The sequence below is a fragment of the Muscardinus avellanarius genome, assembly GCF_963383645.1.
Source record: "Muscardinus avellanarius genome assembly, chromosome: 19".
NCBI lineage: Eukaryota > Metazoa > Chordata > Mammalia > Rodentia > Gliridae > Muscardinus > Muscardinus avellanarius.
The window spans coordinates 37,127,593-37,155,300 of record NC_137805.1 but is presented as its reverse complement, the minus strand read 5'-3'; the positions used below and the strand labels follow the sequence as shown (position 1 = coordinate 37,155,300).

At 39.5% G+C, this 27,708-nt stretch overlaps 1 protein-coding gene across 8 annotated transcripts in view; it reads right to left on the bottom strand.

Moving 5' to 3' along the window:
• The window catches only part of PTPRT (protein tyrosine phosphatase receptor type T), a gene marked incomplete at both ends in the record, with an annotated part of 1,183,313 nt that overhangs the window by 114,253 nt on the left and 1,041,352 nt on the right, over positions 1–27,708 (bottom strand). For 7 of the 8 annotated variants that reach the window (XM_080716373.1, XM_080716375.1, XM_080716377.1 and 4 more), the window contains one exon: positions 24,187–24,335. In XM_080716373.1, the coding sequence (XP_080572499.1) occupies positions 24,187–24,335 (149 nt within the window). Of the gene's footprint in view, positions 1–24,186; positions 24,345–27,708 lie in introns of all 8 variants that reach the window. The other variant, XM_080716374.1, reaches the window with a different exon arrangement.

Sequence of the window (27,708 nt, the reverse complement as noted above, 5' to 3'; positions counted from 1 at the left end):
TATTAGGTCAAGCTATCTGTTACTTTATTACAAACTAACCCTAAACTCAGCACCTTAGAATAACAAGCATGTATGATGTCACTGTTTCTGTGGGTCAGAAGTGTGAGCACAGCCTAGCTGGGCAACTCTGACTCAAAGTCTTTCGTGAGGGGGCACTCAAGCTGTCAGCCGTGGCAATGTTCTGATTCCAAGATCACTCCTGTGACTGCTGACTGGCTCACTTCCTTACAGGATGATATAATATGGGGCTCAGTTATTTTTTGATATCTTATTGGTTGGAAGTCTCTCTTAGTAAGTTGGGATATTGGAATATGGGGCTCAGTTACTTGCTGCTATCTATTGGCTGGAAATGTCCTTGTCAAGTGGGCCTCTTCAGAGCATGACTCTCTCCCCAGCAGTTGGATTTTCACAGAGCAAAGGAGTGAGTCAGAAGAAGCATCCAAAATGGAAGCCACGGACATTTTATGACCTAATATTAAAAGTGATAGTTTATCATTTTATCATGTTACATTCATTAGAAACCAATTACTATTTGAATTCATAAACCCATACAAATTAGATAACATTATTGTATGATCCCATTTGTATAGCTAAAGAGACAAAACTAATATATGGTGATAGAAGTAAAAACACTAGTTCTATTTTGGGATATAATGACTGCATAGATTATAAAATAAAATATGATGACATTTTAAAGAGTCAATTACTAGATCTAGCCTGCATTCACAGGAAGAGGATTATACAAGGATCATTAGGGCCACCTCGGAGGTGGCCAATCCCAAATCTTAATATCATTCCATAATGTTTTTATGAAAATCAATCCAAAGATATAATGTTTATGAAAGAACACTTACAGATTTCACAGAAATATATACTTATGACAGTGTATTATATCATCTCAACCAAGGGGTCTAATCAAAACATTCCAGTTAACTTTGCTTACCTTTGCCATGTATTCTGAGCCATACATTCAATGACAGTTCTTTAATTCATGACATGTTCTAAACTACCCTCTCTACACCTTTCCAAAGACTTTTCCAGCATCTGATGTTTCAAGGGAAATAAATGGTTTCATTTTCCTTCTGACATGAATTGCCACTGACAGCAATCTTTCATCATTAAGAGTTAACAATGCACTTTGAATTACTTTGCCTAGATAAAAAATTCATTCCTTAAGTAAATGAATTAGCCACATAATTGACAGTCAATTCCAGTAATAAAACACTAATTAAGTGATTCTGCTAAGTAAAAAAAAAGTATAATGTGATGAATTTGCTAAACAATAGCCTAACTAATAAATTTTCATGCTAAATAAGTGACTTGGAGTGGTGAGTAAACACTGGCCACATCTAGGGTCAGTTGAAAAAGATGCTTTCAACAAACAATGATGGATATGATTGTGCCAGCTAACATTTTTAACAACAGTCCATGGGTTCCTTGCCAAGCAGGGCCAAGTGAATGAGTCTGAATAGGGTTAGATGCACTAGATTCTGGGAGGCAGGGAAATCATGACCACAGCATGGGTGATTCGCCTAAATGAGGACTTGAAATACAATAGTGAAGTCATGTGTGAGTGATAGCAGAACCCAGTAATGGGCAAGTGGAAGCAGGTGTTAATGCCAAAACTTCCTGGGTAAGAGAGCTCAGAGTCAGCACCAAGGAGAGCTCCTAGAAGCTTTAGCTCAAGCAGAGATTTCTGAGGACTGATGAATGTGTTTCATCATGAGTAAGGGGGTTGAAGGTGAAAGGGTTTGCTTTCTGCCCCAGAGGGCTTAAGTGAGAGTGGGACTCAGTCATCATACGCACGGGTCTTTTTGTCCTTGGAAGCATCTTGGATGATTCAACCTACTTAGAGTGGTGTCTCCTGGGAGGATCTGAATTCAGAGATATTCGTATCACTGATTTGGACCACCAAGTTCTGTCCAATAAGAAAATGTAAAGATCTGGGCATGATGGTGAATGCCTGCAGTCCTAGTACATGACAGGCTGAGGCAGGAGGATTGTAGGTTCAAGGCCCTCTATCACATCCACTGTGACAACTGAACTATAATGATATAGTTATAGCATTATAAATATAGATATGATATAATTTACTTCTGTTTCATTGTAAATGCTCACTTTGTCTCTATTTCTACGTCCTATTATCACTAGGATGGTGAATTTAAATTTTTCATTTATTCACTGATGATATGCAAGGGCTAAAACATATCTAGCACATAGTTGTTACTCAAGAAACTTTGTTGAATGAATGGAGATAGCATCATTCTGAACCCTGTTTTATTGGGAATTTAACCCAGACACATTCTACCTCCAACCTACATACTCAGACTGATTTTTATTTCTTATTTGGAGACAAGGTCTCATTATGTTGCTGAGAGCCTCATCAAATTTCTGAGGCTGTCTTCAAGCCTGCAATACTCCAGTCTTGGCCTCCCACGTACTAGGACTACAAGCATGTACCACCATGTCTAGCTATATCCTGGTTTATGAAGACAACACTATTTGAGTAGGTCATCTTCTTAGTGGCCTTAGAAATGTCTGCATATTTCTCATTATTTGAGAGCTAATACATTATAGTAGTAGGATAATATACAGGAAAACAAGTTTGAATCTAAGCTCTGTCAATGAATAACTATGTGACACTAAGCAGGTTGCTTAACCTCTTTGAACCTTTGTCTCTGCACTTACAAAAGAAGCTTAGTGAAAATAATAATCATCAACTCATAGGTTATGATTAGTAAATGATTCAATGTATGTACATCATCTACCACAGCCCTGGGTACATCGTTAGTTCTACATTCCAATTCAAAGGCAATGAGGCATCTCCCTTAACACATAAGGGTAAGTTGATTTCAGATTATGCAAGACATTGATGGGGGACCAACAAACTCATAAAATTTGAGGCAAGCTGCGACTAGGTAAGGATTGAATGAAGGCTAGAAGCCTAGCACCCTCTGAGGGAGAGAGGGGAAGTAACACGGGGAGGGGTAGCAGGGCCACACAGTGGTTCTGAAGAGTGTTCCCTGTTTCCCAGGGCATGACTGAGTGATGGAGGCCCAGGAATCCAGCATTCGGTGACGACGCCTTTCAAACTAATGAGTAGGACAGAGACATCAGGACTAGAATGCTCTAAAAAATGGAGCTGCAAAGTGCACTCTCTGCGTCTCCCCCAGACTAGTGAAATGGTCTTCTCTCCTCCATCAATAGGTTAAAACCTAAGAACAACTTTAGAAATCTCCCTGTCAGAAGGCTCTTACCTTGTTTTTCCAGAAATGCATAAGAACTGGTGATTGAATACTACGTAGTTAAAGTGAGACATTATGATCTATCTTGACTGAAAATTAACAAATCATTCATTCAACAAATGCAGTTGATCATCTACCCTATGCCAATCACTCTTCTATCCTCCAGGAATATGGCAATCTCCAAGATAGAAGCAGTCTATGCACTGTGATTTTACAGTATGGCAAAAGAGGCACACAGTAGTCAAAAAGAAAAAAAAAAGAAAAATACCACTTAAATGAATAAACATTTGCATACATGTTATTTTTGATACATGATGAGAGGGACAAAAGTGTAGTGCTATTAGGGAAAAAAGTGGAAATTGTTTAATTGTTTAGACTAGATATTTAGGAAAAGCCTCAAAATGTAACATTTAATCATAGACCATAAGGATAAATAATGGTTAAGCAATGGAAGATATACGGGAGGAATGATCTGGGAACAGGGAACAGGAGGTGGAAGTCAGGATGTTGAAAAATGCTTAGTGTTTTCCAAGAATGGAAGCCAAGTCATATGACTGGCCTATACTGAGTAAACCATAGAGTGGCCAGAGAAAATATTAAAGATGTAAAAAGAGCCCGGTGTGGTGGTGCATGCTTGTAATCCCGGCATTTGGGAGGCTCAGACAAGAGGATCACAGTTCATGGACAGCCTTAGCTATGTGAGGCCCTTTGCAACTCAGTGAGACCCTGTTTAAAAATAAAGAATAGCCGGGTGTGGTGGCACATGCTTGTAATCCCAGTGCTTGGGAGGCTGAGGCAGGAGGGTCGCACAGGTTTGAAGCCAGCCTCAGTTACTTAGTCTCTCAGCAACTTAGTGAGACCCTGTTTCCAAGTAAAGAATAAAATAGGTCTAGGAGTATAGCCCAGAGGTAGAAAAGTCCCTGGGTTCCACTCCCAGTACCATAAAAAAATAAAGAATAAAATATAGGACTGGGGGTGTAGCTTGGTAGAATGCCCCTAGGTTCCATCCTCAGTACTGAAAAAAAAAAAAAAAGGATGTAAACAGAAGTCAAATTGTTCTTAGCCTCTGTGCACCATGAGGGACATTTTAACTTTATTCAGAGGGCAATGAGGAGCCAATAATAGGTTCTTAGTTGGCCAATGGCATGGTGGTATTTGCATCTTTAAATTACAGAACAAGCTAGGCTAGTAGATATTTCATAAGAAAAGCATAACAGTGACATTGAGTCATTAGGTAAACCTCTGCTGATGGAATTAATTTGAAAGGAGAGTGACAGGGCAGAATGAGAAAGGTTACAGAGAGAACTCCCAGGGACCACATTTGCAAGTGTGTATATTTGACAGAGCGCAGCTGTCTGGAAGCTCAGTGATGACCACTTGGGTTTCCACTGCAGTGGAAACAGAAGTGACTCCACTGGCTTGGAATGACTCTCTTCCTTTCTGAGCTTCTGTCACATCTGTAGATCAGAGGGAATTTCATCTAACCTAGATCAAAGAGCCTGAAGATGAAAAGGGGTTTTTCACCTTGAAAAGCTGAACTAGTCCAATGAGACATTAACTGAATAGAGACTCATTTCAAAAATCAAACATGCCCAAATATTTCAGGTATCAAACCTTTAAAATATGGGCCAATCAAGAAAATATGAAGCAAGCTGGGAGATCTAATCAATACTCTGGACATGAAACTAGTTCCAACAGTGTAATATTGTATAGTATCCACTTTCTACCACTGGCTCATTTCACAGAGTTGACCACAACATCTGGGACCTGGTAACTGTTAATTCTATAAACAGGTATGGGTGCATGTGGAAGATGATAGATAGATAGATAGATAGATAGATAGATAGAATAAAAAAAAGCTTCCATATGCACCAGAATTTTGGCTCAGTCACTTCCCTAGAAGTCTATTATACATAAAAACGATAATTTTTATCGGTCCTACCCACTTCAACACATTCACCTCAGCATCATCAGGATGATCTTTTAGAATAGAACTCAATCCTTCCTTTTCATTTAGTTTTTGTTCAAATGCTATTTGAAAATATTTATTTTTGTTGATGCATTGTAATTATAGATCATAATGAGGCTCGGTGTGACAGAACCATACTTAGTGTCTTCCCTGTGTGTCCCACCCCAAACTCTCCCCTCATAATATTGAAATTGGTATTGATAACTTCACATATGAATATAATGAACATAGCATTATTTGGACTGTTTTCTTATCAAATTCCCCTTCTCCACCTTCCTCCCCTCCCCCTCCCACCATTCTAGTGGTATCTCCCTTAATGTATCTGAATTCCCTTTTATTCCCCAATTTCTCTCTAATTTCCACATGTGGGTGAAAATATTTGACCCCACACCTTCTGAGACTAGCTAATTTTGACTGGCATAATATTTTCTAGTTCCACCCATTTTCCTTCTTTTATTAGTGTATTATAATTATACATTATAATGAGGTTCAGAGTCATAGAAGCGTACATTGCACACAGCACTTGGTGTCTTTCCATTCATATCCTACACTGCTCCCCTCCTTGTACGTATTATTGAGATTGGTATCGATAACTTCATATATGTAGAGAGCATTATTTCAACTCTTTCATCTTTTTTCATTCCCCAATTCCCTTCCACTATAGTATTTCTCCCCATTTATCGCAAGTCCCTTTTGTTTCCTGATTTCTCTCTAGCTTCCACATATGAGAGAAAATACACAATCTTTCACTTCTTTTACATTTCTTAAAATATGTTAGTTCCTTGAAGAAAACAATATATTTCAAACTCTCTAGTAATCAATACATTTTAAGACATAATCCTTGGTTATCTCTCTAGGTTCATATCCTACCATTTGGCCCATGGAGCTGATACTCCTAGTACTGTGGAGAGACCAAAGCATTCATAATTATAAGTAAATGGGAGGCTTTACTGAGTGGAGTCAGGAACTACCTGACCGAGGGAGGTACAGTATCACGGACAGATAAACACATTTTCGGCCCTCCATGTTCTATTTCCAGCTCTATGAAATATGTGAAATCTCTCTACCGATGTCTTTTGGACTGTGTAAAAGAATAAATCCTTTCAAATACATGGAAATTGCACAAGAGAGTTAAAGCTCTTTCCAGATTCAAAAAATCTGCAGAGATCCTGCCAAACCATATACTAGTGACAGCAGAGATATCACTAACCAATGTGGAAACTGGAGATTTGGAAAATACATCTATTTATATTGATTATATCAGTTAAGTAGACTTTCTGTATACCTCTCTGCCCATGTATATTTACTTTTATATTTTAGAACAGCATTGTAGTTTGTCTCCAAACTGACCCCCACCCACTCCCTGTATGTGTGTGCCATTTCTCATGGAGAGAGATGAAGTCTTCTCATCCACTTTCCTCAATTTAAGCTGCCTGTGACTGTTTTCAATAATGATAGTTAAGCTGGGCATAGTGGCATATGTCTGTAATCCCAGTACTTCGGAGGCCGAGACAGGAGAATTATGAGTTTGAGGACAGCTTCAGAACAAAGAACGATTCTCAGAAACACAGCAAGACTCCATTTTAAAACAAAAGAAAACAATTCATAAACAGGTGATGGTGTAGCTCAGAGGTGGACTTTATCTGGCTCAACACTCTCTCTCTCTCTCTCTCTCTCTCTCTCTTTCATACACACACATACACACAATAATTACGATAGGCAGTAGAAGTGATTTGGGAAAGTTTTGGACTTAGTTAAGAGAAATGGCATTCCTCTTGTTTTCTTTTGTTTGAAACACTCACCCTGATGGGGGGGCCGCCATTACATGAATGTCAAATTACTGCGAATGTACCATGCGACAAGAAAGCCTAAGCTAGGTGCATAGGGAAAGAAAAATGCCAGCCTGATTCCGATGTTCTAGCCATTTCATTCCTGGGATCAGATATGCAAATAAGGGAGTCGTTTGGGCATTCCATCACTAGCAGATGTTGCCTGCAGAAGAACTAAAGTCTCAGACATACGGCCCTAAGGGGGCTGACCCAGTCACATCCAGCTGTTTGACGCATCCTATTTGAGGCTTCATATTTTTAAACAGAATCAAGCTACTCCTGTTGTAGTCATTCCAAACTCTTGGCTCATAGAATTGTGAGCAAAATGCAGTGAGGTTATTGCTTCATGTCATTAAATTTTGATGTAGCATGTAACATCGAAACAAGGAGCAATAACATATTTCTCCTTTTCTACCTTGACTAACTGTAGTCTCTCATCCTGTAAAATCTAATTCCTCAATGATGCTTTCCTTGACCAACTTTAAGTATCCCAAGGAATCTATTTCAATTTCCTGCTGACATTTCATCATCTCATTTTGACCATTTCTCTCCTAGAAAACCAACATTGTCCAAATGTCTTCCATTTACCTTGCAAGTAGGTTCCAGAAATTATAGAGACATCTTGGTTAAAAGAACTGACAATGTGAGAAAGCCACATCTTCATGACCATCCAGAATGGACCTGTTTAACAGGTTCCTATGGTCTTCCAGAACCTCCTCAAATAAGACATATTTCTAAGGCTATTTGTGAGGCCCTTCAGCCAGTGGAGAATTACAATTATTGTGTCATCTACCTCTTTTATTCACTACTTTTCTGTTATTTTCACTGGAAGAGCCAGTCAACAGAACATCTGAGATTTTGCCTTGATTTGTATGTGCTATAAAGACTACCTGTTGATAACCCTTCCTACTCATGTGACTGGAGGAGTAATTGCATCCCATTTCCATTCCAGCCAATTATGAGCTTCCTGAGATTATTTTCAGTAGTAACTCCTAAGTCTAATTTGAGGAGCAACTCCTATTTTAGAAGAAACCATAAGAAAGGATTTGCGAAATTCCCTTATGTGTTGGCATATCTGGGGTTGGGTGAAGCTAAGATTTAGATAGCATCTGACTGTTGAAGCAATACCCTTTGATTCCCTTCTCTGCCTGAATCCAATTTGGGATGTTGAAAACAGGACAACTGTATATGTTACCAACTGTATCAAGCTTCATAAATATTACTTTTAATTTAACCTGAATACATAGAATTTCTATGGCTGAGTCTCATCTATCCATTCATTTCATGTATCCATTTTTCAAAAAGAGTTTTGGGTATCTCTATCCTGTGCCTCAAATTGTGGCAAAGACATAGTAGTAACAAAGCATTAATGATCCTCTTCTCTTGGAACTTACTATATAGTAAAAAAGGCAAAACTCATTTAAAAAAAACAACATTGGTACACTAGAATAATCATAAATGTCCCAAATAAACAACTTAGTATTACATCTCAACATTCTAGAAGAACAAGAACAAACCATTTCCAAAACCAATAGGAGGCAAGAAATTAAGAGCTCAAATGAATGGAATAGAAAATTAAAAAAAAATACCAAGGATCAAGAGTTGGTCATTTGAAAAGATAAATAAGATTGATAAGCCTTTAGCCAATCTAACCAAAATAAAGAGAAGGAAGACCCAGATTAAAAATAGAGATTTAAAGGGAGATATCACTACAGATAGCTTCTTCACTTATCTGTACTACGTGCACCAAGCTATAATATTGTTCTTTGTATTTACAAGATCACTGGGGACTACTTAAAAACTTATATGACAATAAATTGAAAAATCTAGTAGAAATGTACAAATTTCTACACTTATATCATTTATCACAAGTGAATCAAGAGAATATAGAAAACTTAGAATAGTAATAACTAATGAGATTAAAATAGTAATTAAAATAAATCTTCCAATAAAGAAATTCCCAGGACCGGATAAATTACCAGCCAGATTATACAAGACCTTTAAAAAATAAATAATGACAATGCTCCTCAAGTGATGATAAGAAATGGAAAGGTGGAGGACAACATTCCTGAATTCATTCTATAAGGCCAGTATCACTCTGATAGCAAAGCCAGATAAGGACACATCGAGGAAAGAAAACTGCAGAGTGATATTCATGATGAAAATAAATGTAAAAGTTATCAATAAAAGCATTTATTGACAAAATTATCAATAAAATTATCAAAAGCACATCAAGAAGATTATACATCACGACCAATTTGGTGTCTTTCCAGGTATGCTGGTATAGCTCAACATATGAAAATCAACTGTAATTCATCACCTAAATAGAAGGAAAAATCATATGGCCATCTCACTGGATGCAGAAAAAGCCTTTGACTAAGTCTAGTACATACCCATTCATGTTAAGAACATTAAACCAATCAGGGATAGAAGGAACTTTCCTAAATATCATAAAGGCAATAATGACAAACCTAAATCAAATATCCTACAAAACAGGGAAGAGTCAGATCTTAACACATTTAAAACTGAGGTCAGTACTGATAAAAAAGAAGGGTCCATGATACTATGATAGCATCTACAAAAGGAAACCAATCTGAGAAAGAGAGAAAGGGATCAGGAAATGGGTAAATACATGGATGAAGATCTAAAGAAGGCAGGTAGAGAAAGAGTATGGGTATAGCCAGTGCTGCAGATGAAGGTTTGGAAAACATTTCCGTAAAGGGCCAGAAAGTACATATTTTAGGCTTTGTGGGGTAGTGGTATTGGTGGCAATTATTCAGCTCTATCATAGTAGAACAAAAGTAGCCATAGAAATACATAAACAAATAAGCATGACTGGTTACAGGAAAATTTTATTTATAATAAAATTATATTTATTTACGTTGTGTTAAAATAAAATTTTATTTACAGACACACTGAGCTGGATTGGGCTGTAGGCTATAGTTTGCCTACCCTTTCTCCAGAGAGAGCAATGGCATGGACAAAGGTCAGGTGGTGGAAGGAGTCTGGAAAGGTTACGTATTGAGAAAGAAGAGACCATGCCTGGAGCCCACGGAGAAGGTGAAGAGCCTAGAAAGTGGGGGCAGGGCAGGATGTGCATGGAAGGTCAGGATGGGAACTTGTCTTTAGCGTAAGATTTACTTGGGAAGCCTTCTCTAACTAGTATCAAAAAAAGTAAATAAACTAGAGAATGACAAGAATGGATATGAAGATCATTTAGGGGCTTGGACAAGTAATGGGTGTAGTAGACACAGGTCCTAGATATTTTGAAGATGTGGAATAATCAAAATTTGGAAGTGGGGGCATGGCAGGATGTGCATGGAAGGTCAGGATGGGAACTTTGTCTTTAGCGTAAGATTTACTTGGGAAGCCTTCTCTAACTAGTATCAAAAAAAGTAAATAAACTAGAGAATGACAAGAATGGATATGAAGATTATTTAGGGGCTTGGACAAGTTATGGGTGTAGTAGACATGGGTCCTAGATATTTTGAAGATGTGGAATAATCAAAACTTGGTGTTGAATTGGTTATGGGAGGTGAGAGAGAAACTTGTCAAGAGTAATCTATGCTATATCTCTGCTGAATGTATCCTTGCTATTAAGGAGAATTGACACCTTATTTCATTTCCAGTTCCACAAAATTAGAGGAAGTCAGCTCAGGTGGCTGATAAGGTGAAAAGTAAATTCTCTTAACAGGGATGAATCACATGACTAATGGTCCAGAAAGCTTTCCTTACCAGGCATCATTCTCTTGGCAGCTTCTGTACCTGCCTGTATTGGGTGCACCCAGCCATATCACTGTAGTCTTTATTCCTTATCACCTGTGCTATATGAGATGGGAACTTCCATTTCCTGTTTATGCCACCAACAGTTATTTTGGTTGGTGTTCTTCTGCTCACTTGATACCTGTCTGCTCTGGAGGCCAGTCTGGGTTAGAGATGCATTTGGTGTCTGATGATGTGGGCCATTCTCTTAACTGAGAGGAGATCATCCCACTGAGACTTAGCCAGTGCGGAGTGATAACCATTATGCCATCCCCTTCACAAATATGCAGGAGACTACCTGGAGAACAGAGAAGATGGTAATGCCATGAGCAGGGGTGGGGATTGCCCATTCTTGCTCTTTGCTATTTTTTATTTCATTTTCTTAAAAGCTACATTTTAATCTTGGTGATAGCCCTATGACTCTTGCATTGACTTTCTAAGGTATATACCTCTGCTCCCAACCTCGAACCTATAAACCAAACTTTAGAAAATTTGTCAGATAATTCTAATTTCTTTTGTAATGGGGATTGAACCCAGAGAGGTTCTACCTCCAAGATACATCCCCAACCCTTTTTTTACTTTTTTATATTACATCAGCGTCTTGCAAGTTTCTGAGGCCCTTCCTAAATTGCTGAGACTGGCCTCAAACTTGTGATCCTCCTATCTCAGCTTCTCAAGTATGGGGTTATAGCCATGTACCAATATGCCTGGGTAGAAAATTCTACTTTGAATACTGAGATCCTATCACAATCCAGGCTGAATAGACAATGATATGGTAAACTAATTCACTTAAAGGAATTGGACCAGGAAGGAGCTAATTCATGCACTGAAATTCATCCCAGGATCAAGGTGGATCATTAGAAGGTTCTACACCTGAATCACATTTACCAAACCTTTTTCATAGTACCCTGTATTAACACTGTGCCCTCTGTTATAATTGACTGCTCTTTTTAAAATAGGCACTCCTATATGTATGTCTGGTTTATTTATATACTTGTTGAGTGACCCCAGGCAATGTGCTTCACCACTGTGGGTCTTAGTTTCTCTATTCCTGCAGCATCATTTAATCACTCTGTGTATAAGATGATTTTCAGATCAGAATCCTCCGCTCAGCTCCAGGCCCAGGCTTCCAACTGTCTACCTGACATCTATCTCTTCAGTCACTTAACAGTACCTTAAAGCAAACTGCAGCAATCTAAACTCACTCTCTTCTGCTTCAGATCTGGCCGCTTCCTGTGTTCATTATCTCTGCATCTTCACCACCCACCTATAGTGTGCTATAAGCAGAAAAGGTGAGGTTCAGGGTTAAAATCTAAGATGCTTCAATAGTTAGCAACCAAGAACAAAAGAAGAAACCAAGCCCAAACTAGGGACTATTAGGAATACCAGAGGGTCTCCAGATAACAGAGGGGAAACCTCAGCAAAGCTGAAATGGAAGGGTAGGAGACAAAGAAGGCTGAGGTTGATTAATGGAGGAGCTACATCTGAATATGTGTAAAAGTATGAATGTAGTATGGTTAACCCGGACACTCATTGTTGGGAAGGGGGTAGGGGGAAGTGGGTGGGGGGAGAGCACCAAGCAGAGTCTGAATGTATGCCAATTTCAGTATGATCCACATAAAAATAATAAATAAATAAATAAATAAATAAAACAAAAAAGAAGAGTGAGTAGAAATGGCTGGAGAGAAAGGTGGAAAATAAGGACAGTCAAAGTCAAGTAAAGGAAGTGTTTCAAGAAGAAGGGGCTGCTGATAGGTCAATCACAGAAACCTCAGCTCAAACCCAGCCTTGGTTTCTTGGTAGCTGTATGAACTTGAGTTAAATTTTCTGAGCCTCAGTTTCTTTAACCTCTGTTGCAGTGTTGTTGAGAATAGGAAATGTGAAATGAGGCATGTAAAGTGTTTTGCCCAGTAATTACTCACAAAATGTTAGCTTGTAGAATTATCCACACTTTTTTTTTAACTTATCAAGGCTGTAGCTTTGAGCTGAGGGAGAAAAAAATTGGTGTTTAAAAAAATTGGTTTATTCTGCTACCTAGCAACTACATATTTACATTTCCAGCATTTCTTCTTTATCCTTGATTACTTTAATAAGCACTTTCTAAGTGCCCTGTTATAATTCAGGACCACCTGTGAGGTGTAGAGAATAATTCTATTTTCTTCTCAAGATGTAGTGGCCTAGGATAAATTGTCGGAAGTGATTTCAGCTTTGTAGCTTTAGCAAGATCCCTTTGAAAGGGTACTGAGAAGGAATGGCCTGGACCAGCTTTCAATGAAAGTGAAGCTCAGTAGCTGATAAAATGTTCTCCCTACCCTGGAAAGATGCATCCACACAATGCAAAAAACATATGAGGCCAAGTTCCAACAGAACAGAAGGACACCTAGCACTGGAATCACTCTGATTTTCAAGTAGGTTAAGTGAGGCCCTTTTTAGTAGGTATCAGTCATCATGTCAGCCTCATCTCTGACCATATGCTCTCAGCACAGAGTACCATGGAGACTCCAAACCTACTTCTCTGAGCCCACCATGCTCCTGATACCTCCAAGCTTCTGTCTTTTCCACTGGGGAAAAGCCTTCTTTTACACTCCCTTGAAATCAAAATCCATCTCCTTATACTCTATTTGCTAATTCACTTAGGCAGAATTAATTACTTGCTGAGGCTCTGATCACAGTTCCTGGGACACTATGCATGCCTTTTCTCGATTACTTATCACATTTATTGAAACTAATCCACTTACAGGTCTCTTCCTGGAGGAGAGTAATATTCTTGAAGGCAGAGACCATGTCTTATTTATCTTTACAATTCCTACAATATTTTCCGTGTAGTAGACATTCAATGAATATTTAAAGGAACACCTCAGCTATTCCCATAACAAGGAGATGAAAGGTATAATTCAATTTGAGAAGGTTCTATTTGTGCGAAAATCAGATTGGGGGTCTACAGAAATGACTACATGCCAAACCACTATTGACTGTGCATTATATATGGCATTTCATTTCTCTGAAGGAGATCATAGAAGCAAGAACAGAATGGTCACCACCCCAAATCTACCTCTGGTTTTCTTAGTGACCTAATGAGTAATCTTGAGAAAACTTTCTGAGACTCAATTCTTCATCTTTGAACAGAATATGTTGGGTCAGGTGATAACTTGAAGTAGGTTTTTTATTCTTGGTGGTGGTACCGGGGATTGAACTCAGGGGCATTCTATCTTCAAGCTACACCCTAGCCCTATAGTTTAGTTTAGTTTTAAAAAAAGGATCCTGATAGTTTGCTAAGGGTCTTGCCAAATTGTTTAGGCTGTCTTCAAACATGTGACCTTCCTGTCTCAGCCTCTCAAGTACTGGTATTACATACACCTAAAGTAGTTTTTAATGTTGACTATGTCTATCTATTATAACCATTGTATCCCTTATTGAGCCTAATAGTCTTCTTTGAAACTTGTCTCAATTTAACTCTCTACTGGTTGTATTGGACAACATGTCTACTTTCTCACAGCCACCTAGATTTCCATTTTGTACATACAAGGAGTAAACAGTCCTACTCAACTTCAGATTGCCAGGAATTTAATAAGTGTGTCCTTTAATCTGTCAGTCAAATAGATGATTGCAAAATATTCAATAATCTCTGTAAAATATTCAAGAGAACTGGAGGTGGCAAGCTTGTAACATTCAATTCTTCTCCTAGATTCAATTTAATCCTGCAGCAACCAGAAAATATAATTGTTCCTGCAAACAGAGCTTTTGCATTTTTTCCCTTCATTCCTCTGCAGGATGCTATGCTGAGCCCTTGGTTTCGTGATGTGACTCATCATTCCTCTGCCTTGTAAATTTCCACTCCTTCCATTCTGTCTCTTAGATTGTTTACTGTTCAGGCCAAAGGAGAGAAGAATCTCAGAGATAGTTGATATATTGACAGGCTGTACTGGCCCCTGGGAAGGGGGCAGTTAGCACCTTAGAGTGCCCGTTGTTCTCTAATTCTACTGTTATCAGAAACAACTTGGCACACATAGAACAAAGGATTTGGAGTCTGATAGTTCTTGGCTTTACCTTCAGCCAATGATTTCTGAACTTGAACACACATTTGAAATCACTTGGAAGACTTGTTGAAAACACTGATGCTTTAACCCCAGAGCTGTAGGTTTATTAGGTTTAGGGTGGGACTTAAGAATTTGCTTCTAACTAGTTCCTGGGTGATGGTGGCATTACTCATTTGGAAACCATTCACTGAGAAGCACTTCCTTGAACAAATGACTCAATGCCTGGGAACTTGAGCTTCCTTATCTGTAAAATAGGGATAATAACATCTATCTTGCAGATGACAGTATAGAGGTATGCTCTTGGCTTAGAGGTGTCAGACAGACCTAGGTTTGAGGTCCAGCTCTTCCATTTAAAGCTATGAGGCTTAGGTACGCTCCTTACTTTTAAAGCCCAGTTTCTTCTTTAACTGATCAGGCATAAACATAATACTTATTTAATTCTCCCAACATACCAATGAGTTAAAGATACATATGAAATACTCAGCATGGAAATGGTATCATTCGTGCTTAATTGATAACAACTAGTACATTAAATATCAGTAATGCTTCCTTTTTGTGGTACTGGGGATTGAACCTGGGGCATTTTACCTCTTAGTTATATCCCTAGCCCCTTTTTATGTTTTGCTTTGAAACAGGATTTTGACAGGTTGCTGAAAGTCCAGCTATGTCCTTGAACCTGGGACCCTCCTATTTCAGCCTCCCAAGTACTGGGATTATGGGTGTGTGCCACCACACCCAGCATTATTACATTTTGAGAGTCCAAAGAAGAAGGATTAAATGAAGTCATTGGGTAATACAACCAGAAAAATTTTTAAAAATCTCAGTCAGCTTGGATCCAATAAGGAGAAACAGCATGAATGCAATGGAAAGTCCATTCACTTCATATCACTTGGGCCCCCAAAGTCATCTTCACTTGGTTCGAATGAGGCAGCCCTGGCTGGAAGCCTTGGTGCCTACATCAGGCAGGCATGTGGGGGACACCTGGACATTAATTCCTACATGAGCACTGTATTTCGAATCCAGGTTTGGAACGCAGAATAAGGGGGATGGTGGCTTTCTGAACTGCCAGTGACTCTACCTAGTAGAGAGGATTATGGTCTCCCAAGTGGAGACAGAGGGGCCAACTGGGATTTTGAGAAGGTTGAAAAACAGATATTCTGAGAAGGGCGAATGGCAAATGTGTGAGCTGCTTAGCCCTGGGCACACAGGTGGCCTCAGTCAAGCAGTGGAATGCTGGGATGAGGGTAGTTCCTGCAGGAGAGACAGATGAATTTCATTACTCTATGTGACACCAGAGGGCAGACAAAGGCCAGCACACAGTTGCTGACCGATACATGCCTGTGTGCCAAAGCAGAATCAAATGAATTTAAGTTACAGGGATCAGATTTCAGTTTACTAGAATACACGATTTTCCTTAAAAAGAACTGTCACCAGATATAGGCTTGAAGTTAGAGGAGCTTAGTGTGCATCCCGGGTCCATTATTCATTCATTAATTCATTGAGCCACTTATTTACTCACTCATTTATACACTTAAACAAAATTGTCACTCTGATAGGTCAGGGACGTGATCAATAGAGTTCTACTGCTCAGAAATCAAGGGGGGATGGCCCAGGAAATCATGCTTATGATTATAGTCTTTACCTCAGGGGCAACAATGACATCATTTATAACATCAGGCTAGTAATCTCTACCTGGGTGCCCTGTCTTGTGAACTAGATAATAATATATGTGAACAGCATCTAGCAAAACGACAAACTCAAGAGAAGATCCCCCCAAAAGGCAGTGGTCCTCAGCATCTCACTTTCCTTAGAGAAGGTTAAAACTTATTTCTCCAGTTGGCTCAGTATCCTCCTATGGAAGGCTAAGGGATCATCCCAAATAGTGTACCACAACCCCAGGCAAACCCCCAGTGCATATTTAAAGTCCTGATCTTTCTTCCACATTTGAATTGCTTTAGTTACATAACACAACCCTAAAATAGGCTACATTTTGCTTGGTGCTTCCTTCTGACTGCCCCATCTCTGCTAAACTGTCCCATGAGAGTACTGAGCTTGGACATTCCCTAGCCTTCCTCCAAAGAAGCCCTTTTATGGGATCTGTGTGCTAATGTACAGAGAGAGGACCCAGTAGACTGGGTCTACTCTCCTCTTTAGCAGTAAATATCTGTGTGCTACCAACTAGGTGTATTTTAGTCACAAAATTATGGGAAGGGTTCATTTCCGTTGCCCATTTGTGAACTCTCTCTAGGCAGGAACCATTCCTTGTTCATCTTTTTCTATATCTCCCCAGGGATTGGACCAGCTTGGGAATGCCTGAGGGTGGGATCATTGGTCCACAGTCCCACTTTGCTGAGAAGCTCCTGGTGAAAAAGTTCCCATAGAATCTGTCTGTGAGAGCATTCAAGGCAGTGCCCTGCCCCAGGCCTCCATGTGACATAATGGTGGCTATAGTTTCTGTCCAGGTGGTAGAAGAGTAGTCGGCTGACCAGGGTAGGGATGGAGCTCCCTTCTGGCCCTTAGTGATCTCACTCAGTGAGACTGATGAGTGCTGGGCTAGCATTGATGGCACAGGAGAAAGAAGACAGGTTCTGGGCTCAGATAGCTCTTTTCAGCTTCTAACCCCATCTGTACTGTTTTTGTACTGGGTGATTTTGGGTTTCCTCATTTTCAAGATGGGGTACTCATCTAATTTATAGGATGCCTGGGAAGCGTACAAGTGGCTTTTATATGAAGTGCAAGATCTAGTATATATTAGGTACTCAAAAGTTATCCTCCTTTTTGGACTTTTTTGGGGAATATTTAAAGAAGTTTATTAGAAAGATAGAAATACATAAAATAGAAATACAGCTCCATACCAGACTGGCATGGAGGGATGACTCGAAATGAATACACCCTTTTTGGACTTTTGATACTAGGCAGCTCAGAACTATATTGAAATTTAAAAGTTACCACACTTCCTATTGAGACTCCATTATAATGTAATATAGTTATATGCTAATGTCTCCATGTCTTGACCTTATTGTTTTCAGTTATACTTTATTAATCTTTATTATTTATTTCTCTTACTATTGTATTATTTAGGTGCTCTGTGCTCATTTTAGATTTTTCAAAAAATTCTTTTTTTTTGGGGGGTATACTAGATATTAAATCCAGGGGCATTCTTCATCAAGGTATACTCCTACTTTAAAAAAAATAAAATAAAAAACTTTTACTTTGAAACAACATAGCAATGCCAAGCTGCTGAAGGTCTCATGTGTTGCTGAGGCCAGCCTCAAACCTGTGATCCTCCTGTTTCAGCTTCCCAAGTGCTAGGATCACAGGGGTGTGCCATCACATCCAGCTTGCCAAATTCTTTTTTTTTTTTAAGATTTAAAGAAGTTTATTAAAAAGATAGAAAGATAGAAATACAGAAGATAGTTACAGCCCCATGCCAGAATGCCATGGGGGGGGTGGTCCAAGCCAATTCACCACCCCAAGATAACAACGCATGGACCTGACTTTTTATACCCATGACCTCCTTGTCCCTGTAAGGTTCCTCCCCCAGCAAGGTGTGGCAAGGTGTCTCCTTTCATGAAGGGCTGAAGGTCAACCTCCTGCTCAGATCCTCCCTGGACTATCATGTAGATCTGTCTTTAGAAAGAGTAAGCCCTAGTTCCTCTGTCCTATTGACTTGCTAGTTACTTTTACCTTAGTCAATCTAAGTTTCAGTAGCTGTTTGCTTCCTGACCAAAGCCAAGCCTTTCTCTCTCCAGATCTGCCATTTTGACACAATTATTTCTGAAATATATCTATTAATAATCAGAGCTTTCTCAAATCTTCCTAAGCCATTCCCAATACTGGTGCATTCCCCCCTCTGTCTAGTAACTTCCTGACACCTGTCAGGGCTTACAGAGCTAACTGAGTAGACTCTGCTGTTAGGAATTAAGCATGGAAGTTCAATGGTGCGGGTTTTTTTTGTTCAATGATTTTTAAAGAAATTGAGTAGTTCCAGTGTTATTTCTTTCTTTTTTTTTCTAAACTGCATTCTCATGCCTCTATGTATTGGCTATTACAGTATTTCAAAAAGTGGGTATTTCTTTAATTATGTACAACCCAAAATGTTGATGTTTTTTATGGATCATAAGTACAGCATTCCTTAATTCTTTCTGCTATTTGTTACAATTGTTATTTAAAGAACCAAGTGTGTATTGCATGAAAACATTACAGCGGTTTCCTCTTAGTTTAAATAAACTCCAAGGTAACTGAACTTATTAAAAAAAAAGAGAGAGAATACTTCTTGTGGTTTGCCAAATGTCTGTGTAATCAGGGTATTGGAATCTCTCTAAACCTATTTCTTCATCTCTACAATGGGGGTAAAAATAAACCCAGAAGCAACCATATGACAAGAGCAAGAATTTGTTGCTTTGGTATTTTGCAGAAAGATGTTGTAAATGAGGACAAACTTACAAAAAAAAAAAAAGAGAGAGAGAGAGAAACTTTTGCTATCTGTGAGACAATGTCTCTACTTACTCATTGTTGTAACTACCCCACTTCTTAAACTGTGCCCCAGGATCCACAGCCTGGCATCAGGCATGGCCATTGAATTGGGCCTTCCTGGTCTCCCCATCCCTGCTTCCTGACTTATCAGAGAGCTTGATGGCCCAGTGTCTGATGATCCATAGAGATGAATTGCCTTTGCCCATCAGTCTTGGGAAGATTCGATACAATGGAAACTACAAATAAAGACAAAGTTAACTAATGATACCCAGTGAACAAGTGAATCTGTCACACGCAAGATGAGAAGGGTAGACAGCCAAGCCCCTGTGTTCTAGGAATTCAGCAGGGATTTGTTTTCAAGCAGTTTTGTTTGGACTGAAAATGAACAACAAGAAGATGGCATATGAATACAAGAGATAAAGAAGAAGAAGACTTAAGCACGGATAAATAAGGAGAGCCCCAGAAGAAAGCCCCAGAAAACAATCCCAGTGAGCAAAAGATCACAGGAAAAAATAAGTACACACGGCAGTTAGATCAAAATCAGATTACTTAATAAAAGCTAGCATTGCTTTAAGCGAAAAACAATGCACATTGTTTGTCCTTGAAATGTGACATGCACTCCTGTTTCAAGAATGTCAAAGCATTTCATAGCAAGGGCCTGTATCTGACAAAGCCTCATCACCCTTGAAATCCCAGAGGTCATTGTTCCTATACAATATGGGGAGGCTTGATTGAACAGATGTCGCTGAACTTAGCAGTCACTTGGAATAGAAAATCCCACAAAATAAACCTATGCAGGAAGAGGCAGAATTTGAATGAGGCTAGAACCCACCTGTTCAATAATGAAATAATTGCTCAAGGCACATTCTTCTGTAATCTTTTCCGCTGTAGCAACTATTCTTGTGCCCTACCTCTCTCAGTGCTGCCTCAACATTTGCACATAATCTCAGGGCCTCTGAAAGATGCCGATTCAGAAGCCAGACAGTCACTTCCCTAATGTCACAAAAATAGATTCAATTTTACATACATCAGGGTGATTTCAGAAGCAATTTCTACATCTCCAGTGTAAGCATTACTTACATTTTTTTCCCCTCAAATCTCATCCCAGTGGTTCCACAGGGCATTTTATAAGATACCCGATACATTTTAAGGCACTGAAAAAATTCCCCAGGGTGTGTTTGTAGCTGCAGTCTCAAGAAGCCAAACACATAGAGAAACTCTAAAACATTCAGGGATTTGAACTCATGCAAAATCTCATAATAATTGAGTACAATAAGTCAACTAAATTTTTTGCTTTTTAAAAAGCTGCCACTTAATTTCGCTGTGGCCTCTCTAATAAGCTATTTTGGACAATGTGGCTGGATGGAATAGAGGATGGGAAATAAAATAGAGAGTGAGTGAGTCCAGAAAAAGCAACATCATTAGAAGGAATATATATACCTAAGCACATATGTTAGTATGTCTCTGTATGTTTTTATACATGTATATATGTCTGTGTGTGTTTATTTTTTATTTATTTTTTGTGGGTTTGGGGATGGAAACCAGGGGCATCTGACCTCTGAGCTACACCCCCTGCCCTATTTTTAATTCTTTATTTTGAAACAGGGTCTCACTAAGTTGCAGAGAGCTTCACTAAGTAGCTGAGGCTGGCCTCGAACCGCAATCGTCTGGTCTCAGCCTCCCAAATGCCGGAATTACAAGCATGTGCCACCAGCCCAGCTTTGTGTGTGTTTAAATATCACACACACACACACACACACACACACACACACACACACACAGTCATTTGGAAAGATTGCTCCTGGCCTTTAGAATATCTAAAAATCCCATTGGATATTCTTCCTCTTCCATTCTGGCTACTTAATTTGCCTCATTTGGGGCATTTCATCTTAAGAATCTAAGTTTTAGCCTATGGGGAAATTGGTAGTAGTATTTACTTTAGAAAGCCAAGAAATAAAATTTACCCAGACTGTTTTCATGCAAGATCAGAAAGTTGAGAAGAAATGCCTATAACTTTAGGGTCACGATGATTGTTGTGCACCTTTGACCATAATGGATTTGGCATTAAAAGTTCTCCTGGAGGAACTTTTACAAAAGGAAAAAACAAAAGCAAAAAATTGTGCACAAGAGTCTGCCTGTACAGGAAAGGCCTGGCATAAATAGGTAGCCTTTGGCCAGTATTTTCAATCAGCTATTCTTGCAAATGAACTTCTTTACCTCTGGGACCAAAGCACAAGAGCCATAGAGAGTTCAATGCAGCCAGAAACTGAGTGAGCTCAGGATGGTCCTTTCTTTAAGGGTCAGCCAACCTCATTTGCTTGTCAGCCCCATCTCTGCTCTTTTTTGGTCTATATCAACATCCCCATTTCCCATCCCCCAGGGAACAAATGAATCACAGTAATTCACTTGAATTGAGAATAGAGAGGGATGTCTGCATAGGTAAGTAGACCACAAATTTTCTACAATCCTCAAAGAAAAAAATTAAATATTTCCTCCTAAAATAATCATTAGACATTTAGACTTTATATTTGAAAACCATTACATTATACAACCTTAAGAAGTGCTAAAACATTTAGAATCATTAATGATTGGCAAAGCAGGCCCAAATTACTCTCACATCTAGGATTGGTCTATTGACATATCACAAAGAGATGTACACAACATCACCTATGTAGTAGTTTTTCCAAAAGGTTTAACCTGAGTGTAATCATCATAGAAAAAAAAAATCAGACAAATCTAGACTGAGTACAACTTCCCCACCCTTTAAAAACACCATCAATATCATGAAAGAAAAAAATAAATTTAGGAGGGCAGGTTTATATTAAGGAAGATAAAGAGACAAGAAAACCAAACACAACTGGGACATCTTGGATTGGATCCTGAATTACAATAAACAAACAGGTAGTAAAGAACATCTGGGGATACTAGAATTTGACTCTAGACAGGTATATTAGATATTATTGCATCAAGGTTACATTTCTTAGATAATATAATAATGTTCTTGTGGATGTGTTAAAGAGTTTTCCTAGTTTTTAGGAAACACAGAATTCTCTAGAGTTAGAGTATTATGTCTGTAACTTCTAAATGGTTTAGAAACTGTGCATGGAAAGAGAGAGAGGGGGAGGGAGGGAGGGAGGGAGGGAGAGAGAGAGGGAGGGAGGGAGGGAGAGAGAGAGAGAGAGAGAGAGAGTGAGCAAAAGTCTAAATGTTACAAAATGTTCACAAGTGGTGAATACAGGTAACAGGTATATGAGTATTCATTTTGCCCCTTTTTTACTTTTCTGTCACTTTTAACTAAACTCTATTACTAATGACAGCAGGTCAACATTTGAACATAGCTATAACCCCCCACCCCCACCCAAGGCTGTATTTGATGTCTGTTTTGTGATACTGGAGATTGAACTTAGGAACATTGTACCACTGAGCTACACTGCCAGCCCTATTTCATTTTATTTGGAAACAGGGTCTCATTAAGCTGTGGAAGGCCTTGTTAAGTTTCTCAGGCTTCCCAGGGACCTGCAATCCTCCTGTCTTATCCCCCCCAAGTACTGGGATTACAGGCGGACGCCACAATGCCTGGTTTGTGTTCTTAACCAGGGTGCCCATAAGAGTCATCTCAAGAACTCTACAAAACCAACATGTAGTCATCACTCCATGTTCAATTTCTCATTCCCAAAGAGGATTTGATTCAGTAGATAAGGGTGGGGACTATATAGATGTATTTTGAAAACCTTCCTGGGTAATTTCTGTGCTACACTTGAGCTTAGAAATCCTGCACCTGAGTTACTCTCAGAACCTGAATGCATCAGCAACACATTGTGTGTCTCAGGGAAGGTGAACCAGACACATTATACCTTTCCTCTAAAATGGGGAAAATACTGCTAAGTATCTCACCAGACTGTGGTGAGAATAAGATGAGAGGGAGTGTATCTGCATCACAGAATGTGGCAAATACGTGTTTGTTTCTCCTCCTCTTTTGTTTTCTCATAGAGCCACATTATCCCAAGTGGACTACATGTAAGGTGGTTTCTTCCCTTTACAATTTACATAGTGCATGAAGGAAATTAATCCATGATGATTTTCTGTGAGTTTTCTTGCATTCCTCAACTTGGAGCAGAGGCTGGGGAAATTTAGCCTATTACATCCAGGAAATAACTGGTTTACAAGATAGTTGAAAGATAATAACAAATGCCAACTCCCTTAAGTCTGACTACCAAGGCCTGATAGATTACCAGTCTTGGGCCTCTCCTCTGGATGAGAATCAACCGTAAAGTCACAGCCACTAATATTAGCTTGGGGTCCTTTATTAAATCTGCACAAGGACCCAAGTAGTCTGGTTTAATTACCATTTGGAATGTTGGCTATAGCTTGAAGGCATGGCTTTCAGTCTGGACATATAACTCATCAGCCATGGGACTTTGGAGGGGTGGCTTCTCTGAGCCTCACTTTCCTAAGGACTTGGAACAGAACAGTAATAATCTATGACTCACCCACCTTATACAACATATGAGAAATAGTTCTGAAAATTTCAAATCACTCAGTTCATTGTGGCATATTTTTAATCCTTAAGGGAATAATTCTCCTCCTCCATTTTACTATTATTATTTTAAACCTAGATCTATTTAGGTCCACACACAGTCTTACTCCCATTTCTATCTACTTTGGAGAAAATTCTTAAATAATCCTTTTCACCTTTGGATGCGCTGCCCCAAGAGTCTGCCAGGGAGAACCTTAATCCTGGACCATCCCAGGATAGAACCCTGACCCCTTTCCTTGCAGAACCTGACCACTGTGAGGAATTCACAGCAGAGATACTGCGGCCAAGCTGGATCACAGGATCCACATTCGTTTTAGTTTCCCCAACTTACTGAATCCATTAACATCCTGAGAGCTGGAGGAGAAGCCTTCTTCATTGCGGCTGGTGCTGAGCTTGGTGGTAGGCTTGTCAGCTGAGGCCACAGGCCCCATCTCCCTCTGGGCTCCAGTCTGTGTCTCCTTCTGCTTCTTGGCCAGCTTCCTTTGGGACATGTGAAGGGGAAAAATCACAGTCAGATGGTGCCAGTTGCATTAGAGCAGCAGGAGGATAGATCGCTCTCCTTTCCCACTCTTCATTCTCCAGTCCCACACTTGGTTCATTCTCTGGAAATGATGCAAAGCAGACCCTCCAACATCAAAGTGGAGTAAAGCTAAGTCCCCCTGAAACAATGCTGCTTCATCTCCAACAATGGGCATGTTCTAAACTTGAGCTTAAAATCTGAGCCTGAAGCCGGGCGTGGTGGCGCACACTTGTAATCCCCGTGCTTGGGAGGCAGAGACAGGAGGATCACGCAGGTTCGAAGCCAGCTGCATGTACTGGCTTAGGAGATCCTGTTTCCAAATAAAAAATATAAAAATAGGTCTGGGAGTGTAGCCCGGAGGTGGAAGGGCTTCCAGGAACCCCAGCACCACCAAAAAAAAAAAAAAAAAAAAAAAAAATTGAGCCTGAGCCAGGAGTGGTGATGCTTGCTTGCTTGTAATCCCAGGTCTTGGGAGGCAGAAACAGGGGGATCATGGGTTTTAGGACAGTCTCTGCAATGTAGCAAGATTGTCAGCCAGACCCTGTTTCAAAAACAAAGAAAAATTAAAAATTAAAATAAAAAATGGCTGGGGGTATAGCTTGGAGGGAGAATACTCCTGGTTTCAATCCACAGTACCAACCAACCAACCAACGAACCAACCAACCGACCGACCAACCAATCAATCAACCAACCAGCCAACCAACCAGCCAACCAACCAACCCGTCAACCAGTAAACAAACAAACAAACAAACAAACAAACAAGAAAAGGAAATCAATGAGATTTGCATAATGGTTCCCCTCCTTTCCTTTTAGCAGGAGGAAAAGGTCATGCCTTTTGGGGTTAAAAATAGTGTCTGGAGTCTGGCCTTTCTCCAAGACCAATAAAATATCCTACCAAATAATGGTAGACTGAAGTAGGCAATGTTGTTTGACAGCAGGTAAGAGCAGAAGTCAGTCCCATAGCTCAAAGAGATAAAAGCTAAATCTGAACCTGCATAACTACCTCCATAGGAATAGCAGACCCTCAGAAGCAAAATGGGTATTTCTAATAATAATAGTGTGGAGTAGTAGTGTTCCAATTTTGGTGTAAATTTGACACACATGAAAAAGCACACAGAGGCCAAGGCTCATGAAGGTGAGGCAAGGCATGAACCTCCGTGTGGCTACCAGGTTCCCAGGTGATTCTGAAACTGACCACTATGGTCACGACTATCAGCTTTGGGTTCATAGCCTACCTCTGTTGCCTGCCAGCTTCACAACTGAGGGAAAGTTCATTAATTTCTTTCAAGTAAATGAGATAATGTGTAAAATCTACAGATCACAAAGCCTGACACAATGACCACTCAACACATGATGGTAACTATTCTATTCTTACTATTATCATTGCCAACTGATTCAACTTCATTCCAGTGTCTGAATTCCCTCTCCAACAGCCCCACCATGGAATCAAATTGCTCAATGAATTATACCAAGACTTTGTTTCCTCACCAGGGAACTGAAAGGTTAAAGAGTTCTTCTTTTATGGATTTGAAATCTACTTCCCGTAAATTTTAACTAACAGGTCTTAGATATTATATTAGAGATATAAAATTAAGATAAACCCTTCTTGCCTATAATGGTTCCTCAAATATTTCAAAAAGTCAACATAGTCCCGCTGAGTTTTCCAACATGTATGCATCTAAATGTGGTCATTACATTTCTATCACATTCAGAGCTGGAGGTTAAGCCTTAAATATCTTGAGGATACATTTCCCCAGGACTTGTGCTCCATTCTTCACAGGACCTGGTATCAAATTCAATCTTGGTTATTTCTGTATCAACACAGAAAGAATAGATGTCCTAGAGAGGTCAAATTCAGTGTAATGTAGAAAATGATTTTCCTAAGTTGAGCCCACGTGATCTAGAAATAGACCATTTCAAGAGGTAATGATCTCCCTGAAAGAAGGGAAAAAAATGATCCTGGCTGTAGAAGTGTTTTATAGGAGTTTATTAAGGACTGACTTCAGCCTCACAGTATCCTTTTTAAAACATGGACCCTATGATCTATAGATGTGGGCTACACAGAATGACCTATTTCACACTCAACTGAGGATAATTTGATTTATTCATAAAAGGGACCACTGACAAAGGTGGGAAGAGCGTGGAGAATCCCATGGTAACAGGAGGGTTGTTTACTACCTGTAGTCCTGTAGACAGGCAGATGAAGCAGTGACAAGAATCCAAAAGGGGAGATTGGTGAAGACGAATCTACTTGGACAGGGAACTTCCTTTGAGGGGTGCTGCCTGTCCTACACGACCTGAGGGAAACCAGAGACAAAAATGCCCTGGTTGTATCTACTTCTATCCTTATGATCTACAATAGCTCTCATTAGCGGAACCCAATTAAAAGCCAGAGGTATTATAAAAAGTCAGACATAGGACATCAGTGGTAGTATTTGCATTACTACAAGGAAATACCTGAGGTGGTTATCTTATAAAGAAAAAGGGTTGACTTTGGCTCACGGTTCTAGAAGTTTCAGTCCAAGATTGATGGAGTCTCTACAGAATACCCTCTAGAGACAGAAAGTAGAATTGAGGAAGGTAGAGTGAATCTGAATCTAGAAACCCAGAGCAAGAAGAGTGGAAGCTTTTCCTCCCCTCAGTTTGGCCATCATTTGGAGACAAATGTAGCCTAAAATGGCTTCCTTCCTTCCTTCCATCCTTCCTTTCTTCCTTCCTACCTTTCCTTTCTCCTTCCTTCCTTCCCTCCCTCTGTACCTTCCTTTCTTCATTTCATCACTCCTTTGCCTGGGGAAAGAAGGAGACTCAAGAATAAGACTGCATCCTTTGGTGATAATGCTTTGACTACAGGTCTGCTGTCCTACTAATGAAATTGTTCCAGGCAGACAGAAGAACAACAAGAAATAGAACATTGCATTAGCTGAGCGCTCTCTCGTCATCAGTCAGTGATCAACAGACAGGGAGAACATCACCAAGAGAAAAACGAGCAATTTTGCAGCCGATGACATTTCAAAATTTTATTCTTCATTTATTATCAAAAAGGATTGTGTTTAAAAATGTATATGTGACCTTCTTAATCATAAATTTGAAAAGATATACAGCAGATCCATTGCCTCTATCTGAGCTCGGTTCACATTGCACCAGCAGAAAAGAAAAGGAAATCCGATAAGGGAATTAACTTTAAAACCATAAATGAATGTGTCAGGGACTCTGGTATTCCTTGGGGATAGAACTCCTAAGCAATTTCATTCCATTCAAGTAAAATAATATGGAGAGAATTGTCTTAGGCACAAATCATTGGGTTCCAAAGGAATAACAACAACAAAAAGTCTC